This window comes from Dryobates pubescens, chromosome 16 (genome assembly GCF_014839835.1).
Source record: "Dryobates pubescens isolate bDryPub1 chromosome 16, bDryPub1.pri, whole genome shotgun sequence".
Lineage (NCBI taxonomy): Eukaryota > Metazoa > Chordata > Aves > Piciformes > Picidae > Dryobates > Dryobates pubescens.
In genome coordinates this window covers 4,441,450-4,459,686 of record NC_071627.1, presented here as the reverse complement: position 1 = coordinate 4,459,686, position 18,237 = coordinate 4,441,450, and the positions used below count along the sequence as shown (strand labels likewise).

Genomic DNA, 18,237 nt, shown 5'->3' with positions numbered 1-18,237 from the left:
ATTTCAAAGCCCTTTAGGTCCTATGCCTTGATGCAAATCCCTGCAGAGCCTCTGCCCAAGCTGAAGCATGGAGCAAGGGCCTGCATCACACCTCCAGCACAAGGCTCCTTCTGGCCATGACTCCAAAGTGCTCCTGGGTGCAGGGAAGGAGGGAAAGGGACTCTGAGCCTCCAGCACACAGGTGAAGTGAATGAAGCGAGCTCTCCCAAGCTGCTCCGGCACCTAAGAAGGACACACAGCCAAGAGCTCTGCTCCAAGAGCTCAGCAGAGATTGCTGCTGCCACACACAGCTCAGGGACAGCCAGGAGCCAGGGTGAGCTATTAAAATACAATTTATTGGTACAAATCAGACATTGTGAGACAAACTTGATCTAGAAAGAGCTGTCACGTTCTGCACAGATGGACTGCAAAGGAACTGTCCCGTGACAGCAGCAACTGGCAGCGCTGGCAGGCAGGCCAGGTGCACAGGTGTAGGGTGAGCAGGACAGGGAAGAGACTGTTCTGGGGCTGGAGTTGTGCCTGTGGGAACTCTTGCCAGCCAGATAAAAGTCCTCAAAGAGAAGCAGGGTGCAGTGGGAGACGTCTGTCCTATGCAGATGGAGTCCCCAGTGCAAGGGCTCCCCCAGGCACACAGAACTTGGGGAAACAGAAATCTGGTTGAGGGTAGGAAGAGCAGGGAGGAGGACTGCCACCTGTGTGGGAGCACACCTCTGATGGTTGGCAGTCACCTTTCCTTCAGATGCTGCTGCCTTCAGCTAGAGAGTTACCCAATGGGACCTCACCTTGTGACCCCCTCAGCTGCTCAGGCTGGCAGCTCTCCTGGCACAGTCTGTGTCTGCCCCAGCCCCTCCTGCTCCTGGAGCAGAGCCTGACTGCATCCTGGACCTCGGCTCTGTCCTGGACTTTGGGTCTCCAGCCCTCCAAAGTGTTGGGTCAGGATTTGAAAGGAAGCATCCACGATGCCTGGGTTTTACACTCACTTGCTGGAGAAGACAGACACCAACATCTGCTCTGGACATGCAACAGATCCCACTGGGGACAGAGCGAGGGTCACTGCCCCAGCACACAGGGCCAGGCCTGGCTGAAGCAGGCTTGGTCTGCACACACTTCCCATGCCTGCTGGGACAGAAGCAGAGGCATGCAGCTGAGTACATTCACACAGCCAGACAAGACAAAGTGACAATGCTCACAGGGATGGACAGGAGGGGACACAGGAATGGGTAAAATCAAGGCAGATTTGCTTAAATCTGGGCATAAGGACCCCCAGCAGCACCTGCTGCCAACACAGCTCTGCAGGGTAAGCTGCAAGAAATGCCCTCCCCACCCCTTCCCCCTGCCCCTCCCTAGCACTTTCCAGTCCATTGTGCCTTGAATCCTCTCCCTACGCTCCGGTGGAGCACGACCCCAGCAGCCCCACAAAGCCCTGAGCGGTCCACACCTGGGGCTGTGTGCTGCAGGGGGAGGACCTGGCAGCTGGAAGAGGGCCTTGGGCAGGGCTGCTGGGCATTATTTCAGGTCGTTATTGATAACCACACTGTCATGCATGTCACAGTAAGTTGTCATCTTCTTCCTCTTGCCAAAGGTGGAGAAGCTGTTCTTGCTCTCCCGTCCCAGGAAGAGGGGCCCATCTTTGCTGGACAGCAGAGTGGGGGTGCCAGGGATGTAGACATTGTGCTGATAATCCAGGGCTGGCACATGCCCTGGGTACAAGGAGCTGTACTGGGGTGTCCAGATGCTGTTGGTGCCTGCTGAAGCCTTCTGGAACTCTAAAAGAAAGATGAGTGGGAGCCCAGCTCAGGAGAGGTCACATCTACAGCTCAGTGGGGCAGTCCCATCCATATCCCAGGGTACAAGCCCATGCCCATGTGTCACCAACCACCCTGCTGGAGCCTGAACACCCTTTCCACCCTGGAAAACTCTACAACTCTTAGGAGCAGGGATGTGCCCCAACACCCCACCTCCGCCAAGGGGTAAGAGAGAGTCTGGTGTGGCCAGCCCCAGCACCCCAGGACTAACCAGAGACAGGGGTCACCAGCGTGCACAGCCTCTCGTGCTCCTTCTGGAGGGCTCTGCGGATTTCCCCCACATCCTCCAGGCTCTGGGAGCTAAAGAGAAGACATCATTCCAAAGCTGCATCAGAGATCACACAAATGGGTTGGGTTGGAAGAGACCTTCAAGCTCATCCGGTTCCAACCCCCTGCCATGGGCAGGGACACCTCCCACCAGCCCAGGCTGCTCAAGGCCTCATCCAGCCTGGCCTGGAACACCTCCAGGGAGGGGGCAGCCACAGCCTCCCCGGGCAGCCTGTGCCAGTGTCTCCCCAGCCTCCCTGGAAAGAATTTCTTCCTCATCTCCAGTCTCAATCTGCCCTCTCCCAGCTCAAAGCCATTGTCCTTCATCATATCACTACAAGCCCTCTCCCACCCCCCTTCCACTCTCTCCCTCTGTTCCCACAGTGCTCAATTTGTTACCTCTTCAGGGCAGGCCGTTGCATGCTCGGAGGCAGCCAGTCCGTGTTGGGCTGCTTGATCTGGAAAACACAGGGAAGGGCAAGGCTGGCTGGTGGCACCCTCTGACCATCAGCTCAGCCTTGCCAGCACCAGGTTCCAGCACCCAGGGATGCAGGATCCTGCCCTCTCTTTCCCCACGTACTCTGTGGAGAAGCACGCAGCATGTTTCCACTCTAGGGAAACTGAGGCAGCATTGGTCCCTTCTGGACCTTCCTCACCTTGTTCCCAGGTCCAGAAGGACCTTCCTCACCTTTTTCCTTCCCTGCTCTCCTGAGACTTTGGGGTTGCCTAGGCCTTGTAGAATTGTTTTGGTTGGAAGAGACCTCTAAGATCATCGAGTCCAACCATCACCCTAAGACCACTACGGCTGGGGGAGCTGTCTGGTTGTCTGGGCCTTGCTCTGTGTCTTTGGGAGTTTAATTGCCAAGCTCTGCTCCTCCAGAGGGAGGGAAAGAGAAGAAAGGCTTTTCCTATCCCTGTGAATTTCAACAAGCCCTTTCTGCAGGTGGGGTGGGAACCCAGCCCAGGTCTCCGGCTGCAGAAATTGGCTGCGTTCCTCACGTTCCAGTGAGGGCTGCAAACACCTAGGGGAAAATCCTGTCGATGTGATAGGGAGGAGAGTCCAGCAGTGCGAGGAGCCGTGTGGGGAGAGCCTCCTGGCAGGCAGTCTGGGGCTCTCCTTGGATGGGCTGCACTATTAAAAGTAAGTGGATTAGACGCCTCATCACTCCCGATCCTTGTAATCGCCTTCTGGAAAGAGCCTTTCATCAGGAAAATGAAACCTTCCCCACTTCAGCACCTAACAAATGCTGACATCCAAATCCCGCCCTGGAGACCCCACTCCCTCCCCACATGCACAGCAGCCAGGCCTGGGGGAACAGAACTGGGGAGGTGAGCGCTGGCTGGGATGGCGCCAAACCCAGCCCTGGGTGCAGCAGCAGGGCACTGCGGACTCCAGCCAGCGTGGGGGCCACGGAGCAGGCAGCAACACTTGGGCTGTCCCCTTGTGAACTGGGAGTGCAGAGGAGGGCAAGGAAGCTGCGGAGGGCCTGGAGGATAAATCTCCTGAAGAGCAACTGAAGGAGCTGGGGATGGTTAGTTTGAAACAGAGAAGGCTGAAGGGGGAGCTCATGGCTGTCTACAGCTACCTGAAAGGATGCTGTGGAGCAGTTGGTGCTGGTCTCCTCTCACAGGTAATTAATGACAGAACAAGAGGGAATGGCCTCAAGCTGCCACTGGGTAGGTTTAGACTGGACAGTAGGAAATTTCACTACAAGAGTGGTCAGGCATTGGAATGTGCTGCCCAGGGAGGTGGCCGAGTCAGCAGCCCTGGGTGTGTTTAAAGGTGGTTTGGATGTGGTGCTTGGGGGTACGGTTTAGGGGTGACCCTTGTAGAGTAGGATTGTGGGTTGGACTTGGTGATCCTGAGAGTCTTTCCCAAGCTGAATGTTTCTGTGAGGCTGTGATTCTGTGACTGAAGGAGCTGGGGCTGTTTAGTATGAGAAAGAAGAGGCTGAGGGGAGACCTCAGGGCTGTCTACAATTACCTGCAAGGATGCTGTGGAGAGGCTGTTGCTGATCTCTCCTCACAGGTAATTACTGATAGAATAAGAGGGAACAGCCTCAACCTGCAGCAGGACAGGGTTTAACTGGACATTAGGAAAAAAATCTTTCAGGGTTAGAGTGGTCAGGTTTTGGAATGTGCTGCTCAGGGAGGTGGCTGAGTCACCAACCCTGGATGTGTTTCAAGGTGGTTTGGTTGTGGTGTTTGGGGCTATGGTTTAGGGGTGAACCTTGTAGAGTAGGGCTCTTGGTTAGACTTCGTGATCCTGAATGTTTCTGTGGTTCTGTGCCTGAAGGAGCTGGGGATGGATAGTTTGAAACAGAGGAGGCTGAAGGGAGACCTCATTGCTCTCTACTGCTACCTGAAAGGAGGCTGTGGAAAGGTTGGTGCTGGTCTCTTCTCACAGGTAATTAGTGACAGAACGAGAGGGAATAACCACAAGCTGCACCAGGGCAGGTTTAGACTGAACATAAGGAAACGTTTTTTCACTGCCAGAGTGGTGAATGTGCTGCCCAGGGAGGTGGTTGAGTCACCAGCCCTGTGTGTGTTGCAAGGTGGTTTGGATGTGGTGCTTGGGGCTATGGTTTAGGGGTGACCTTTGTAGAGTAGGGTTCTGGCTTGGACTTGGTGACCCTCAGGGTCTTTTTCAACCTGGATGATTCTGTGGTTGTGTGATTCTGTGCCCACCCACACAAAAGAGATGCCACCTCCACCATCCTAGCTCCCCCCGGGGGCACCAGAGCGTCTCGAATGGGTGCAAAAGGCAGCGGGAAGGGATTTCCTCTCGCCTCAGCTGAGCCTGACGCTCCCCCAGTAATTAGAGCCGTCGGGAAGCTCGGTGCAGAGTTTCCCGCTGCTTGACGGCTCCTAATTCCCGGGCTGATCAAAGGCGCCGGTTATTCTCCGGGAAAAGCCGTGCCTGACTTCTCTCACGGCTCAGGCTGAGGGAGGGGGCCGGGGGGAGCCGCGGAGCTTCTCCGAGCATGGCGTTACCTGCTTGGAGACCTGGAGATGCTGGCCTGGCTGGGACTGCTTCCCGGAGTCCTTCTCGTTGTTCCGGGGGGGGCTGCAGGGTTTGAGGAACATGAAATCACTCTGGGCAGACTCAGGACCGAGGCAGACCTTGTAGCAGTAGCCTGGAGGGCCGCCCCCGGGCACGTCGAGGCAGGTGGCAGCTGAGGTCCCCGTGGGGGGCTGCGCTGTCAGGTTGGACGTCTTCAGGCCATCAGGAGAGGGTCTGGAACCCGGGCAGCAGTGGCAGCGCGGCGGTGAGCAGCTGTCACCTTGGCGGGAGCGTCGCTCTCCCCGGCACCGAATAGCTGTAAGGATGAGGATGGCGAGGAGGAAGGTGAAGGAGATGGAACCCAGGGAGACAAGGAGGTAGAGGGTGAGCGGTGAGGATGAGGAAGCCTCCGGGGGGAGGCTGAACTCGCTGAAGTCGGAGAGAGTCTGAGGCAGGGTCTCCACCACGGAAAGCAGGAGGGAGACGGTGGCAGAGAGTGCTGGCTGCCCACCGTCCCGCACCTGCACCACCAGCTGCTGCCGGCTGGCATCCTGCTCCAGAAAGGAGCGGAGGGTGCGCAGCTCGCCCGTTTCCGGCGCCACGCTGAACAGGGTGAAGTCAGTGGCCTGCAGGAGCTGGTAGGAGAGGCGGGAATTGAGCCCCGCGTCCGCATCCACCGCCGACACCGTGCCCACCAGGTAGCCAGGCCTGGCCGAGCGCGGCACCAGCTCGGTGGCCACCGAGCCGTTGCGCGGCATGGGGGAGACGATGACCGGAGCGTTGTCGTTCTGGTCCAGCACGAAGATGTGGACGGTGACGTTGGCGCTGAGCGGGGGGAATCCCGCGTCCTGCGCCTGCACCTGGATCTGGAAGCTGCGGATCTGCTCGTAGTCGAGGGAGCGCAGGGCGTACATGTGCCCGCTGTCAGAGTTGATGGAGACGTAGGTGCCCACGGGCATGCCGTGGATGTGCCCGTCGGCGATTGAGTAGGACAGGTAGGCGTTTTGTTGGCAGTCGGGGTCCAGGGCGCTGACGGAGCAGATAGAGGCGCCGGGCGCGTTATTCTCCATCACGTAGACGCTGTAGGAGGGCTGGAGGAAGCGGGGGGCGTTGTCGTTCACGTCCGACACCGGCACGGTGAGGGCGCTGCGGGTCAGCAGGGCAGGGGAGCCCATGTCCCGTGCCGTGATGCTCACATTGTACTCGGGCACGGCCTCCCGGTCCAGCGCCTGCGTGGTGACCAGGGTGTAGTAGTTGCGGAAGGAGGAACGGAGCTCGAAGGGCAGGTCGGGGCTGAGCTCGCAGCTGACTCGGCCGTTGTCCCCAGAGTCCCGGTCCAGGACGCTGATGACGGCGATGACGGTACCCGGTGGGGCATCCTCCAGCACGGGCGTGGACACGGAGGTGAGGGTCACCTCTGGGGCGTTGTCGTTCACGTCGAGGAGGTGCACAAGCACCCGGCAGTGCACGGCCACCGCCGAGGGCCCGCGGTCCTTGGCCTGCACGTACAGCTCGTGGAGATGTGCCCGCTCGTAGTCCAGCACACCCTTTAGCAGGACCTGCCCGCTGCGGGGCTCGATGTGGAACAGCTCCCGGACGCGCGGCGGTGCGTGCCCGCTGAAGGAGTACTCGACCTCCCCATTGGGACCCTCGTCCAGGTCGGTGGCGTTGAGCTGGATGACCAAGGTGCCAGCAGGAGCATCCTCGGGGAGGCTGACGCCGTAGGAGGGCTTGTCGAAGGCGGGCACGTTGTCGTTAGCATCCAGCACCGTGACGAGGATTTGAGCCGTGCCCGAGCGCTCGGGGACGCCGCCGTCGAGCGCCGTGAGCAGCACCCGGTGTGCCCTCTGCTGCTCGCGGTCCAGGGCACGCTCCAGCACCAGCTCTGCGAACTTGCTGGCGTCGCTGCGCGTCTGCACCTCCAGCGAGAAATAGCCGTTGGGGCTGAGCCTGTAGGTGTGCACCGAGTTGGTGCCCACGTCAGGGTCCTGGGCGCTCTCCAGCGGGAAGCGGGCGCCGAGCACGGCGGACTCGGCCACCTCCAGCACGTACTCTTGCCAGGGGAAGGTGGGCGCATGGTCATTGATATCCAGCACCTCCACCTCGACGCGGTAGAGCTCCAGCGGGCTCTCCACGAGGAGCTGCAAGTGGAGCAGGCAGGTCCCCCCCGCCTCGCACACCTCCTCCCGGTCAATCCGCTCGTTCACGAAGAGAATTCCGTTCTCCAGGTTCACCTCCAGGTGCTGCCTGGCCCCAGCCCTCGACACGATGCGGAACCTCCGCGCTGACAGTGTAGACACGTCCAGCCCCAGGTCCTCGCCCAGGTTGGCCACAAAGGCTCCGTGCTCCAGCTCCTCGGGCACGGCATAGCGCAGCTGCCCGCCCGCCGGGCGCGGGGACGGGGGCCCGGAGAGAAAGAGAAGGAGAAGGGAGGGGAGGAACTGTCCCCGCCCGCAGCCTGCCCCGGCCACCATCGCCCCGCAGCCTGCCCGGCGACGCCGGATCCTGCCGCGTCCTCCCTCGCTTTTGCTCGCCCTTTCCACTTCCAAAGAGTTTCTGGCTCCCGGGGGTGTGAGGGGGAGGCGCCGGGGGGCCTTGCCCGAGCCTTGGAGTGGGGACGAGCCGCGGCTACCGGCGGCCACTTAACCCTTTTCCTGCCGGCCCCGGGGAGGGGATGCAATCTTGTCCCCCGCTGCAATCCTGTCCTTCGGTGCAGTCCTGCTCCCCTGTGCAATTCTGTCCCCAGGTACCACACCAGAATCGGTCTGCCGGAGCCGGATGCACCTGGGGGGGTGGGTGGGGTGGGTGGACAGCACCAGGGAGGTCCCGTTAACGCTGATGGGAGCTCCAGCGAGACCGATCGCTGCCCTGGGCACCGGTATTACCCCGCAGATGCTGAGCTCGACCCCCGCGGTAGATTAAGAGGAGCCCGGATCGCGGCGGCTGCCAAATCCCCCCCGGGCGCGTCCCCCGCCGTGCCGCTCCTAACCTTCCCCAGATGGTTAAGCCCCTCCAGCCTTGATTACATTTCCCGGCACACGTTTGCCTTGTAATGCGGAGTTTTTAATTACCGGAGCAGGGGGGATTACAGCCCCGGATCAAGCTGAACCCATCAGCGCAGAGGCATAGAGAGACGACCCCCCCCATCCCCAGCGACCCTTCCGCTTCTTCCCTGCTTTCTCCCATACCGTGCCCGCAGCCCCTAATTCCGCTTCCCCCCCTCCGGGCACCCCCGTATTAGCCCCTTTGGGGTACGATCCCGCCGGGGACCCCAAAATCTGCCCCCACCTCGCGGTGGCTCCCCTCCGCGGGCACAAACTTTCCGCCCCCCGCGGAAGGTGAGCGCGGACCGAGCCGCCGATCGTGTCTCCACGTCCCAGCCCCCGGGAGGGGGACAGACCGAGCCCCCCGCGATCTTCCCAACCTCCGCCCCTCTCACCGTTACCGATCACGGTCCCTCTGCCTGCCGATCCGTTCTCCCCGCAGACCGGGCTGCAGCTGCCGCCTCGCCTGGGCAGCTCCGCGCGTCGCCTCCCACCGGCGCCGTCCCCGGGGGGCGCTCGGTAACGGGACGGGGCGGCCGCTACCCCCCCGGACCCGGGGCTGCTCAGGGCGCAGATAATCCCCTAACGATCTCGTTAAGGGCTCGGCGGGGCTCGGGGCGGCTTTAGCCCCGCACTGATATCTCACCGCCTTTGTCTCTGTCTCCCGGTCCCCGGTGGGAAGAGAACAGCCGGTCCCAACCGGCTCCCCCCCACCCCGCTCCTCGCGGGGACACGCGTGGGAGGCAGGATCCAGGGACGACCGAGAGAGCGGAGGAGGCGGCGGGGCTGGAGGGCTGGGGAGAGGGGATTTGGCCCCGGGGAGGGCAGAGAGACCCAGGCGGGACGTGGCCCGGGGAGGTGCCGCAGGGGGCGGTGGGGGAAGGTGCGTCGCGGGTGGATCACGCGCGGGCTCGGGCGGAATCGGGACAGCTCCCGGTAAGTGAAGCCCGACCACGCCGGGGCCACCCCGATGTCATCTTTGTCACCCCCTCTCCCCGCCCCGATCCGTTTCTCATTCCACAATAACCCGCTCAAAACCCCGCTCTGTCCCCCGCTCCCCGCCTTGCAGCGCCCGGGGCTGGGAGGGCTGGGGCGGGTACTGGTCGCGCAGCCCCCCGGCGACTGCTCAGGCCAGAGGCGGGCACCGGTCACAGGGATTTTCGGGGTCGTCTTCTCCCTTTCCCGAGGTCCTCTCCCGTCTCCAACCGAGTGCGCTTCGGGAACCATCGGAGCGTCTTTCGCCCCTTTTTTTTCTGTTCCCTCTCCACCCCTCCCTAGGTGCTATCCGCTGCCGGCAGGGTCCGTGCCCGTCCCGGCCCCTGTCCGCCCCTGCCTGCCCTTTTCCGGCTCTGCTCGGAGGTGCTCCCCCCAGCCCCCCGCAGCTCTCCGTCGCTGCCTCCCTGGGAGAGGATCCATGGCCCCCAACCTTGCTTCCCTCCCCTGAGGGAAGTCACAGGATAACTCCATCCTGCTCCTTTTCATCACCTCCCCAAACCTGGGTGTCTCCTTCTGCCCCTCCCCAGTCCCCATGATCCCAGCAGATCAAGGTCAAGAGTTTGGGGGGGGGGGGGGGGGGGGCTCAAGGCGGGACACAGGCTTGCTCTGAGGGTCCCTTTCCTGAAGGAACTGGCACAGGCTGAGTGTGCTGCATAGGCACAGGGGATCCACAATCCAGTCGTATTAAAGGCGGGCTGCGCAGAGGAGGGTGACAGCAGGGTGGGGGATGTGGCACGGGAGCAGTCTGGCACCCCCCTAACACCCCACTTCATGTCCTATTGGTTTTAAGTGCCCTCGTGTGAGGCAGGGAAGCATCCACCTGCCAGCCCCCGGCTCTCGGGGCCATGGTTTGAGGGCCCCGGTGGTGTCGGGTTGGTGGTTGGGCTGGATGATCTCTGAGGTCTTTTCCAACTGAAACAATTCTGTGATTCTACGAATCAGGATGCAGCTAGGAGCTTGTTTCTGGAGGACACTGGAAGGTAGAAGAAGCGAGGCGGGGGGGGGGAGTCTGAAATGTCTTGGCAGAGGCAGGCGGGTGGCCGATTGCCGCAGGTCAGCGCTGATGTGCCTTGGCAAGGCCAGCCGGAGAGATCAGGGTGGGAATGTAGCAGGAGATGCCGCAGGTTGAGCCGCCTCGGAAAAGTCACGCAGAGAGCAGAGGGCTGGGGGACTGTCACCCCGCTGCCCGCAGGCACCGAGCCTTGCCCAGCCGCCACCGTCGCTCCGTTTTGCTGCCCACTGTGCCGCGGGGCAGCAGAAGGGCTTGGCAGAGGAGCTGTCCCTGCCAGACCACACGTCCCTTCCCCCAGCTCCCCACGGCACCAGTCTGCCCAGCCGAGCGTGTGGGCTCCGCTGCTCCCTCCTCTCTGGGAGCCAGAGCACTTTTAGTTTGCGGCGCCCGGGAGGGACACCGCGGCAGGAAGGGATTCTCCTGGCTGAAGATCACAGCAGCCCTGGCCCCACGGCTGCTCAGTCACTCCCCGATGGCCTGCGCGGGGTCAGGCACTGGGGGCTGGGGCTTTGAAGCCATCAAGCTCTGAGCAGCAGGGTGCTCGGAATCTCTGCTCCTTCCTTCCCCAGCTCTGGCTCCCTGCCTTCCCTCGGGAGGAAGAAGCAGTGCCCTGAAGGAGATGTTGGCTGGCTTCGTGTGTTTGTCAGGCTGGTGGAGCACTCTGCCTGCTCTTGGGTGCTGGGATGGAAATCAGGGGACGTGCCTGAGCTCCCTTCAGACACGCTCAAGGACAGGATGAGGAGCTACAAGCACAAGCTGGAGAGGGGACATTTTTGTTAGATATTAAGGTAAAAACCTTCGATGTGAGGGGGACAGAACACTGGGAGCAGCATGAGGCAGGAATTGTCAGCCTTGGACATCCTCTTGAGCAACCTCCCAGCCCTGCTCTGAGCCTGGATGCACCAGGAACCTCCAGAGGTTCCAAGCACTGTGACTTCATAGAATCACTGAATGGGTTGGGTTGGAAGAGACCCTAAAGCTCACACAGTTCCAGCCTCCCTGACATGGTCAGGGACACCTCCCACTAGCCCAAGCTTCTCAAAGCCTCTTCCAGTCTGGTCTGAAATACATGCAGGGAAGAGGCATCCACGTTTTATCTGTTCCAGTGTCTCACCACCCTCATAGCCAAGAGCTTCCTCCTAATGTCCAACCTACATCTCCCCTGCTCTACTTTCAAACCATTGCCCCTTGTCCTATCACCACAGGCCCTACTAAAAAGTCCCTCTCCAAAAGCCCCAATCTGTAGCAGCCTACACTGAGCAGAGGTGAAGTGGCCACCAGGGTGAGGGAGATCACTGCCCAGAGAGCCTTGGCTTCAAGAAGGTGAGGTCCTGTGTTGGTCAAGGAGCCATTTCTTATCACAAATGCTTTGCCCAGCAGTGAGGTGTGAGCAATGATGGAGCTGAGGCTCCACTCCCACTGTAAATCCTAAGTCTGGGGGCTGTGTTTTGCAAGGTGCATGGGTGCCATCAGCATCTTCTTCTTCCTCAGCAGCAGTGCGGGTAGATCTTTCAACACCAGGCAGGTTTGGAGCTGGTGTGTGTTGATAAAGTTCTCCTCAAGCTCCATGTGGTTTGTAGATGAGAAAATGTAGCTGAGGTGACCAACTCAAGGTCACCTTCTTGGACAGAAACACAAGAATCCCACAACCTCTCTGCCTAAGACAGTTGGAGGCTGAGGCTCAGCTCTGTGGCCATGATCAGGACCGGGGTGTGTGTGTGTGTGTGTGTGTGTGCTGTCGCACTCAGCTTCTGGGTGAGCCCACTCTGGCTCCCTGTAGGACACAAACTTCACTGGCAGCTCAGGGAGCCAACATCTCTGCCCCTGCTTCAGAGAAGAGGATCTTCTTGCAAGCCCAAGCTTGCAAAAGGAGCTGCTTTCACGGACGGCATCTTGTTCCTCTTGAAGGAAGAGACCTTGGAACCAAAGCACAAGAGCTGTGTCCCCCTTGTCTTCAGAGCTGGGACTGCTATTGCCCTGGGTGTCTTCTTATAAGCTCTCCCCACTGAAGTGTCCTGTGGGAATGTCTCCTCTGGGAAGGGCTGAGAAGGAAGGGGCAGCATGAGCAGGAAAGCAAAGGTGGGCAGCAGCGTGGTGCTGGCATGGGGGAAGAGCAGAGGCTTTGGAAGGGAGGAGGTGCCAGCCCTCCTCTGACAGGCAGCAGTGTGACTGATGTTGGCACGCTGTGCACAGTGCCTGCTCCTGAAGTTTTGAGAGAAGATTGGGGAAAAAAGTGATCTAAGGCTTGGAAAATGCCTCACAGGAGAGGTGTGAGTGGAACTCCTCAGCTACCTGCAGAAAGAAGCTGGCAGAGGTTCGATGGCAGAGGCAGGGAGGTGGCACAAGGAGGAAGTGCTGGGCATGGCGGGACAGTGAGGAGCTTGAGGCAGCTTCATGCACTGGGCAGTGAGGGGAAGGAGCTCTCACAACTGCTGGTGGTGTCTGTGTCTCTTGGTGCCTGCAGATCCATGTGGAGCAGAAGATTTGGCTTCATAAAGCCTAAGCTCCCCAGTGGGTCTCCATGAAAGGGGAAGGCTGGCTCTGGGGAGGTTCCAGTTGACTTTGCCTCCCTCAAATGACAAACTACTGCAGCTCTCCTCTCACATGGAGAGGAATCTGACCTGTTCCTTCCTGGAGCCACAAGGAAGCATCTTGTCAGCTCACAAAAGGCTCCAGAGAAGGAGCTGTAACCTTAACATTAACCCAAACAACCTGAAAACTTCCCTCTCCCTCTCCCTCTCCCTCTCCCTCTCCCTCTCCCTCTCCCTCTCCCTCTCCCTCTCCCTCTCCCTCTCCCTCTCCCTCTCCCTCTCCCTCTCCCTCTCCCTCTCCCTCTCCCTCTCCCTCTCCCTCTCCCTCTCCCTCTCCCTCTCCCTCTCCCTCTCCCTGAACCTCTCCTCTCCTCCCCCCTCTCCCGTCTCTGTTTCATAAATTCATAGAATGGTTTAAGTTGGAAGTGACCTCAAAGCTCATCCAGTTCCAAGCCCCTGCCATGGGCAGGGACACCTCCCACCAGCCCAGGTTGCTCAAGGCCTCATCCAGCTGGGCCTGGAACACCTCCAGGGAAGAGGCAGCCACAGCCTCCCTGGGCAGCCTGTGCCAGTGTCTCACAGGAGGGAAAGGCAGGGCCAGGCATGTTCTCCTCTGTTCCTCTTCCTGGTTTTTAGCCCTCTGCTTCTCTGGAGCTGTCCTGGATCTCTGGGGATGTGTCTCTGGAGAAGAAACTCCAATTATTCCAGTCCTGGACAGCTACAGGGACGTTTCCTGCTTCCTCATCCCTCCTTTCACTTCATTTCTCTGTCCCCATTCCCAGGACCACATCTACCATCCCACCCTCCCCTAGCCCCTAGCAAGCTCTGTTTTCCCCCCTGAGACAACCCCCAACATCCCCACACATTCCTGGGAGCTCTGCAGCTCCTCCAGGTCTCCCTTTTCTCCCCCACCAGCCCTACTTCTTTCCTGCCTGTCTGGGAGATCAGTCATCCAGGGTGTCGACAGGCACCCGACTCCCCCGGGAGGGTGGGAGCGTGGAGCTGGGGGGTGGGGGTGGGGGGTGTTCTGCTGGGAGAAGGCAAAGCTGCCATCAGCAACTGCTTTGATCTCCAGACAATCACAGAGGAGTGGAGGACCTCGCTCCACTCAGCCAATAAATAATGGAGCTGGTGTGTTGACACAGACAGATTCCCCCCAAACTGTCAGGGAAGGGGAGACGGAGCAGGAGGGATGGAGAGAAGGGAGAGGAGAGGGCAGGGGAAGGGACCAGGGAGGGCCTGTGGGAAAAGAGGCAGAGGGGGCAAGGGAGGCAAAAAAATAAAGAAGAAGTTTGAGGAGGCAACGCTGATGGCGGGGGGGGGAGCTGGGCAGGGAGGATAAGGAGCCTGAGGAGCACATATTTGTAGAGGGGAAGGAAAATCAAGACAGGAACTGTGGGTGGAAAGGGGGAGGGAAGCTCTGCATACAGAGCAGGCTGGGAGCAGAGCAAGAGCGAAAAAAAAAAAAAATTAGAAAGAAATCTGAAGGTGGAAAAGAAAGAGAAGGAGGAACAAAGGGCTGGCAGTGCCCGCCGGGCTCCCTGGCAGATCACAGGCTCTCCGAGCAGGGACCATATTCCCGCAGCCCCGAACCCCACCCCCGGGAGCTGAGCGCTGCGGAGCTGGCGCCGGGGAGCAGGCGTGAGGCGGCGAAATGCTGCTGCCGGTGAGCAGCCAGCGGCAGGAACCTGCCCCGAGAGCGCCGGTCCCCAGGAAACCTCCTGCCTGGCCCCTGGCCCCATGCTCTCCCTGCTCCTCCCCACCACCCTCTCTGCATCTCGCTCTCTGCCTTCTGCAGCCCGGAGCTGTTTGTTCTCTGGCTGGGGATGGGTTTTTTTATCTCACTTGTGACAAAGGAATCCCTCCCCCTAGCTCAGGAGTCGGAGCACCCAGCCCAGTAGAAACCATCCAGCAACCCTCCAGCCCACCCCGGCCTGGCTGGCAGATCCAACAGGAATTGTGGGGGCAAGCCACTGGGCTCGTCTCCTTCCTCCCAGTTTGCTTCCCTCTCAACCTCTGGCTCAGCCTCAAGTCCTGAGTGTGTGGAGAGCAGCCCAACTTGCTGAGGTCTCCAGACCAAGCACCACCCTTGGTCCCTCACTCCCTGCTTGGCCCTTTTGGAAAACACAGTGTCCATGGTTCCTAACCAAGCTCCAGATGGGAAGCAAACACCTCCCAGCCCTGGGACACCTCTTCCAAGTCTCTACCTTCCCCTGTTTCAGTCTCCTGGATCCCTTCCTTCCTGCTCCTGACCTAGGTGATCCTGCTTTGGCCAGAGTGTTGGACTGGATGATCTCCAGAGGTCCCTTCCAGCCCCTGTGATTCTGTGACACCAGCCCCAACCTTTGCCCTTGCACAGATCAGGCTCTCCCCTGGGCACTCCTGGTCCCCTCACACGAGGAAAGCAGAACCTGCTGGGCCAGGGGGTGACTGATGGAGGCAACAGAGCATCCACAGCGCTGGGGAGAGGCAGGGATACAGGCTCAGGGATAGAGACTCCGGGATACTGGCTCCAGGGCTGCAGCAGAAGGTTGGCTGAAGACATGTAGGAGACCCAGGAGTCTCACAGCCTGTCCCCAGCAGAGCAGGGGCTTGGTGGCACATCCTCCTGGCACCACCACACTGGGTCAGAGCGGAGCAGGAACGGGAAGCTTGCTGGGATATTGCCTATGGTTGTTGTTGGCTTCATGATGGCAAGAGTGGCTGCCTAACTGGGGCAGCAGTAGCTTATGGCCTGAGCAGTGGGAGGACTGCAGCTCCTGCCAAGCTCTTAAACCTCTCTTTCAGGAGAGCAGGATGTAAAACCGGTGCCAGTCACTCAAAACCTGGGGCTTCTTGCTCAGAAAAGGCACTGAAGCAGGTAATGGGCAAGGCTGGGGGATGGCCAGGGCCAGCCTGGCACCCCTGCTCCTCCAGGGTCACTCCAGGTGATTTACTGGGGTGGTTGGAATGCTGGGCTGGATCTGGCTGCTGCTGCTCTAGTCCTGAGCAGGACCTGAAGAGAGCAAGGGGAAGGTGGTTTGGAAGGGAGGGGAAGGGGAGGAGAGGGGAAGGGGAAGATAAGACAGTTTCATACTGTGGGTGTTAGTGCTCAGCTCCCCCATGGGGCTTCACCCTTCCCTCCCAGGATGGGGCTGGGGAAGAAGACAGCTGGGAGAGGAGTGCTGGGGACAAGACAGATCTGTGTTTGCTCTGGGGCCTGCTGTGACACCCAAGTGCCTCTCCAAATGATGCCAGCAGTATTTCATGGGATGAAACTGCAGTCCAGCTCAGGCTGAGCATGGTCACCAGCCTGGTTGGGATGGAGGTTGTGCAGGTAGATCTCCTGAACCAGGTGATCCTTCCTCCAGGTCCTCAGAGCCACAAGGAACTGTTCTGTGGCCAGGGCAGAACCTTGCACCCTCTGCCCAGGCACTGAGCACCCAGCTGGCTCCAGGTGCCTCAGGGCACTCTCATGCTGTAGACCAGGCAGGATGCCCCAGCCTGGGTGTGGGAGCTGTGAGAAGCTCCCCTCCTAACTCTGCAAGATTCAACTTCCAGCTGCTGGAAGATCTCCTGTCGCCTTCGATGGGGGGTGGATGAGGTGGGAACCATCAGGCACAGGGCACTCAGGCCCTGTTTGCTGGTGGGGGGCAGCAGGGAGGGGAGCTGCAGAGATGAGGCCTCCCTGTTCCCAATGAAAACCCAAAGCCCTGACCCCTCTGGGCACGTCCAATCTCCCAGCTCAGTGTGGAGGTGGTGAGGGCTGATGAAGAGCCACAGAGAGCCACCACTGCAGCGGGAAGAAAGGGCTCAAAGCCCAGGGCAGCAGCGAGCAGCAGTGGGAGCAAAGGGTTAAGACAGGGAACATCATCTGTCTTTTCTCTAAACATTATTTCCTCCCATGAAAGCAGCTTTTCATCCTTGGCTAGAGGCAGCTCCCGCTGCTGCTGGGAATCCAGGGAGAGCTGGGATCTGCTGCTGCACACCACTGCTCCCAGCAGGCTGCCCCTGCGACGAGCTGGGGGCCCCTGGTGAGAGCAGCCCCAGCGCTGGGACCCGCGGCAGCAGCAGCAGCAGCACAGAGGCCCCGAGCATGCAGACAGCCCCGGGCTGGGGTTTGGCCATGGCAGGCTTTCCCCCAGAGGAATCCCATTAATGGATCATGGAACCATGGAATGGGTTGGATTGGAAGGTCCTTCCAGGATCATCCAGAGCCAACCCCCTGCCATGGGCAGGGACACCTCCCACCAGCTCAGGCTGCTCAGGGCCTCATCCAGCCTGGCCTGGAACACCTCCAGGCAGGAGGCAGCCACAGCCTCCCTGGGCAACAAGCTCCAGTGTCTCCCCAGCCTCACTGTGCAGAACTTCCTCCTGATGTCCAACCTAAATCCAGCTCAAAGCCATTGTCCCTGGTCCTGGCACTCCCAGCCCTTGTCACAAGTCCCTCCCCAGCTCTCCTGGAGCCCCTTCAGGTACTGGAAGGCTGCTCTGAGGTCTCCCTGGAGCCTTGGGGACATTGTTTAGTGGCCATGGTGGTGCTGGGCTGAAGGTTGGACTCAGTGACCACAGAATCATAGAGTCATAGAATTGTCAGGGTTGGAAGGGACCTCAAAGATCATCCAGATTCAACCCCCCTGCAGGGACACCTCACACTACAGCAGGCTGCTCACAGCCACATCCAGCCTGGCTGCAAACACCTCCAGGGATGAGGCTGCCACCACCTCCCTGGGCAACCTGTGCCAGGCTCTCACCACCCTCATGGGGAAGAACTTCTTCCTCACATCCAATCTCAATCTACCCCTTTCCAGCTTTTGTTCCATTCCCCCCAGTCCTATCACTCCCTGACACCCTAAATCTTGGAGGTCTTTCCCAAGCCAAACATGGCTATGGAAAAGGGCAGAGTGCAGGGCAAGCTCTGCCCCTCGCCCAGCACCACACCCCCAGCTGGGGCTGCAGCAGCAGGGCTCTGTGGGTGCCCGCAGCAGGGCTCTGGGTGCCCACAGCAGGGCTCTGGGTGCCTGCAGCAGGGCTCTCTGGCAGGGCTCTGTGGGTGCCTGCAGCAGGACTCTGTGTACCCACAGCAGGGCTCTGTGGCAGGGCTCTGTGGGTGCCCGCAGCAGGGCTCTGGGTGCCCGCAGCAGGGCTCTGTGGCAGGGCTCTGTGGGTGCCCACAGCGGGACTCTGTGGGTGCCTGCAGCAGGACTCTGTGTACCCACAGCAGGGCTCTGTGGCAGGGTTCTGTGGGTGCCCGCAGCAGGGCTCTGGGTGCCCGCAGCAGGGCTCTGTGGCAGGGCTCTGTGGGTGCCCACAGCGGGACTCTGTGGGTGCCTGCAGCAGGACTCTGTGTACCCACAGCAGGGCTCTGTGGCAGGGCTCTGTGAGTGCCCGCAGCAGGGCTCTGGGTGCCCGCAGCAGGGCTCTGTGGCAGGGCTCTGTGGGTGCCCACAGCGGGACTCTGTGGGTGCCTGCAGCAGGACTCTGTGGATGCCCGCAGCAGGGCTGTGTGGCAGGGCTCTGTGGGTGCCCGCAGCAGGACTCTGTGTGCCCACAGCAGGGCTCTGTGGCAGGGCTCTGTGGGTGCCCACAGCGGGACTCT

General features: G+C 60.3%; 1 protein-coding gene across 1 annotated transcript; it reads right to left on the bottom strand.

Moving 5' to 3' along the window:
• Positions 1-321: 321 nt before the first annotated feature.
• Positions 322-7,550, bottom strand: LOC104304272 (protocadherin-10-like). Its single transcript, XM_009904997.2, has 4 exons — positions 5,067-7,550; positions 2,472-2,530; positions 2,017-2,105; positions 322-1,766 (listed from the first exon to the last, which is right to left on the bottom strand). The coding sequence occupies exons 1-4, from the start codon at positions 7,548-7,550 to the stop codon at positions 1,507-1,509; spliced, it is 2,892 nt and encodes a 963-aa protein (XP_009903299.2). The 3' UTR covers positions 322-1,506.
• Between the last annotated feature and the right edge of the window lie 10,687 nt (positions 7,551-18,237).

Excerpts from the sequence above, each read along its gene's own strand:
- LOC104304272 (XM_009904997.2), bottom strand. The coding sequence starts at position 7,550 with ATGGTGGCCGGGGCAGGCTGCGGGCGGGGACAGTTCCTCCCCTCCCTT. Across the intron at positions 2,531-5,066 it reads ATCTCCAGGTCTCCAAGCAG|ATCAAGCAGCCCAACACGGA; the intron begins GTAACGCCATGC and ends TGTGTTTTCCAG. Across the intron at positions 2,106-2,471 it reads CAACGGCCTGCCCTGAAGAG|CTCCCAGAGCCTGGAGGATG; the intron begins GTAACAAATTGA and ends TCTTCTCTTTAG.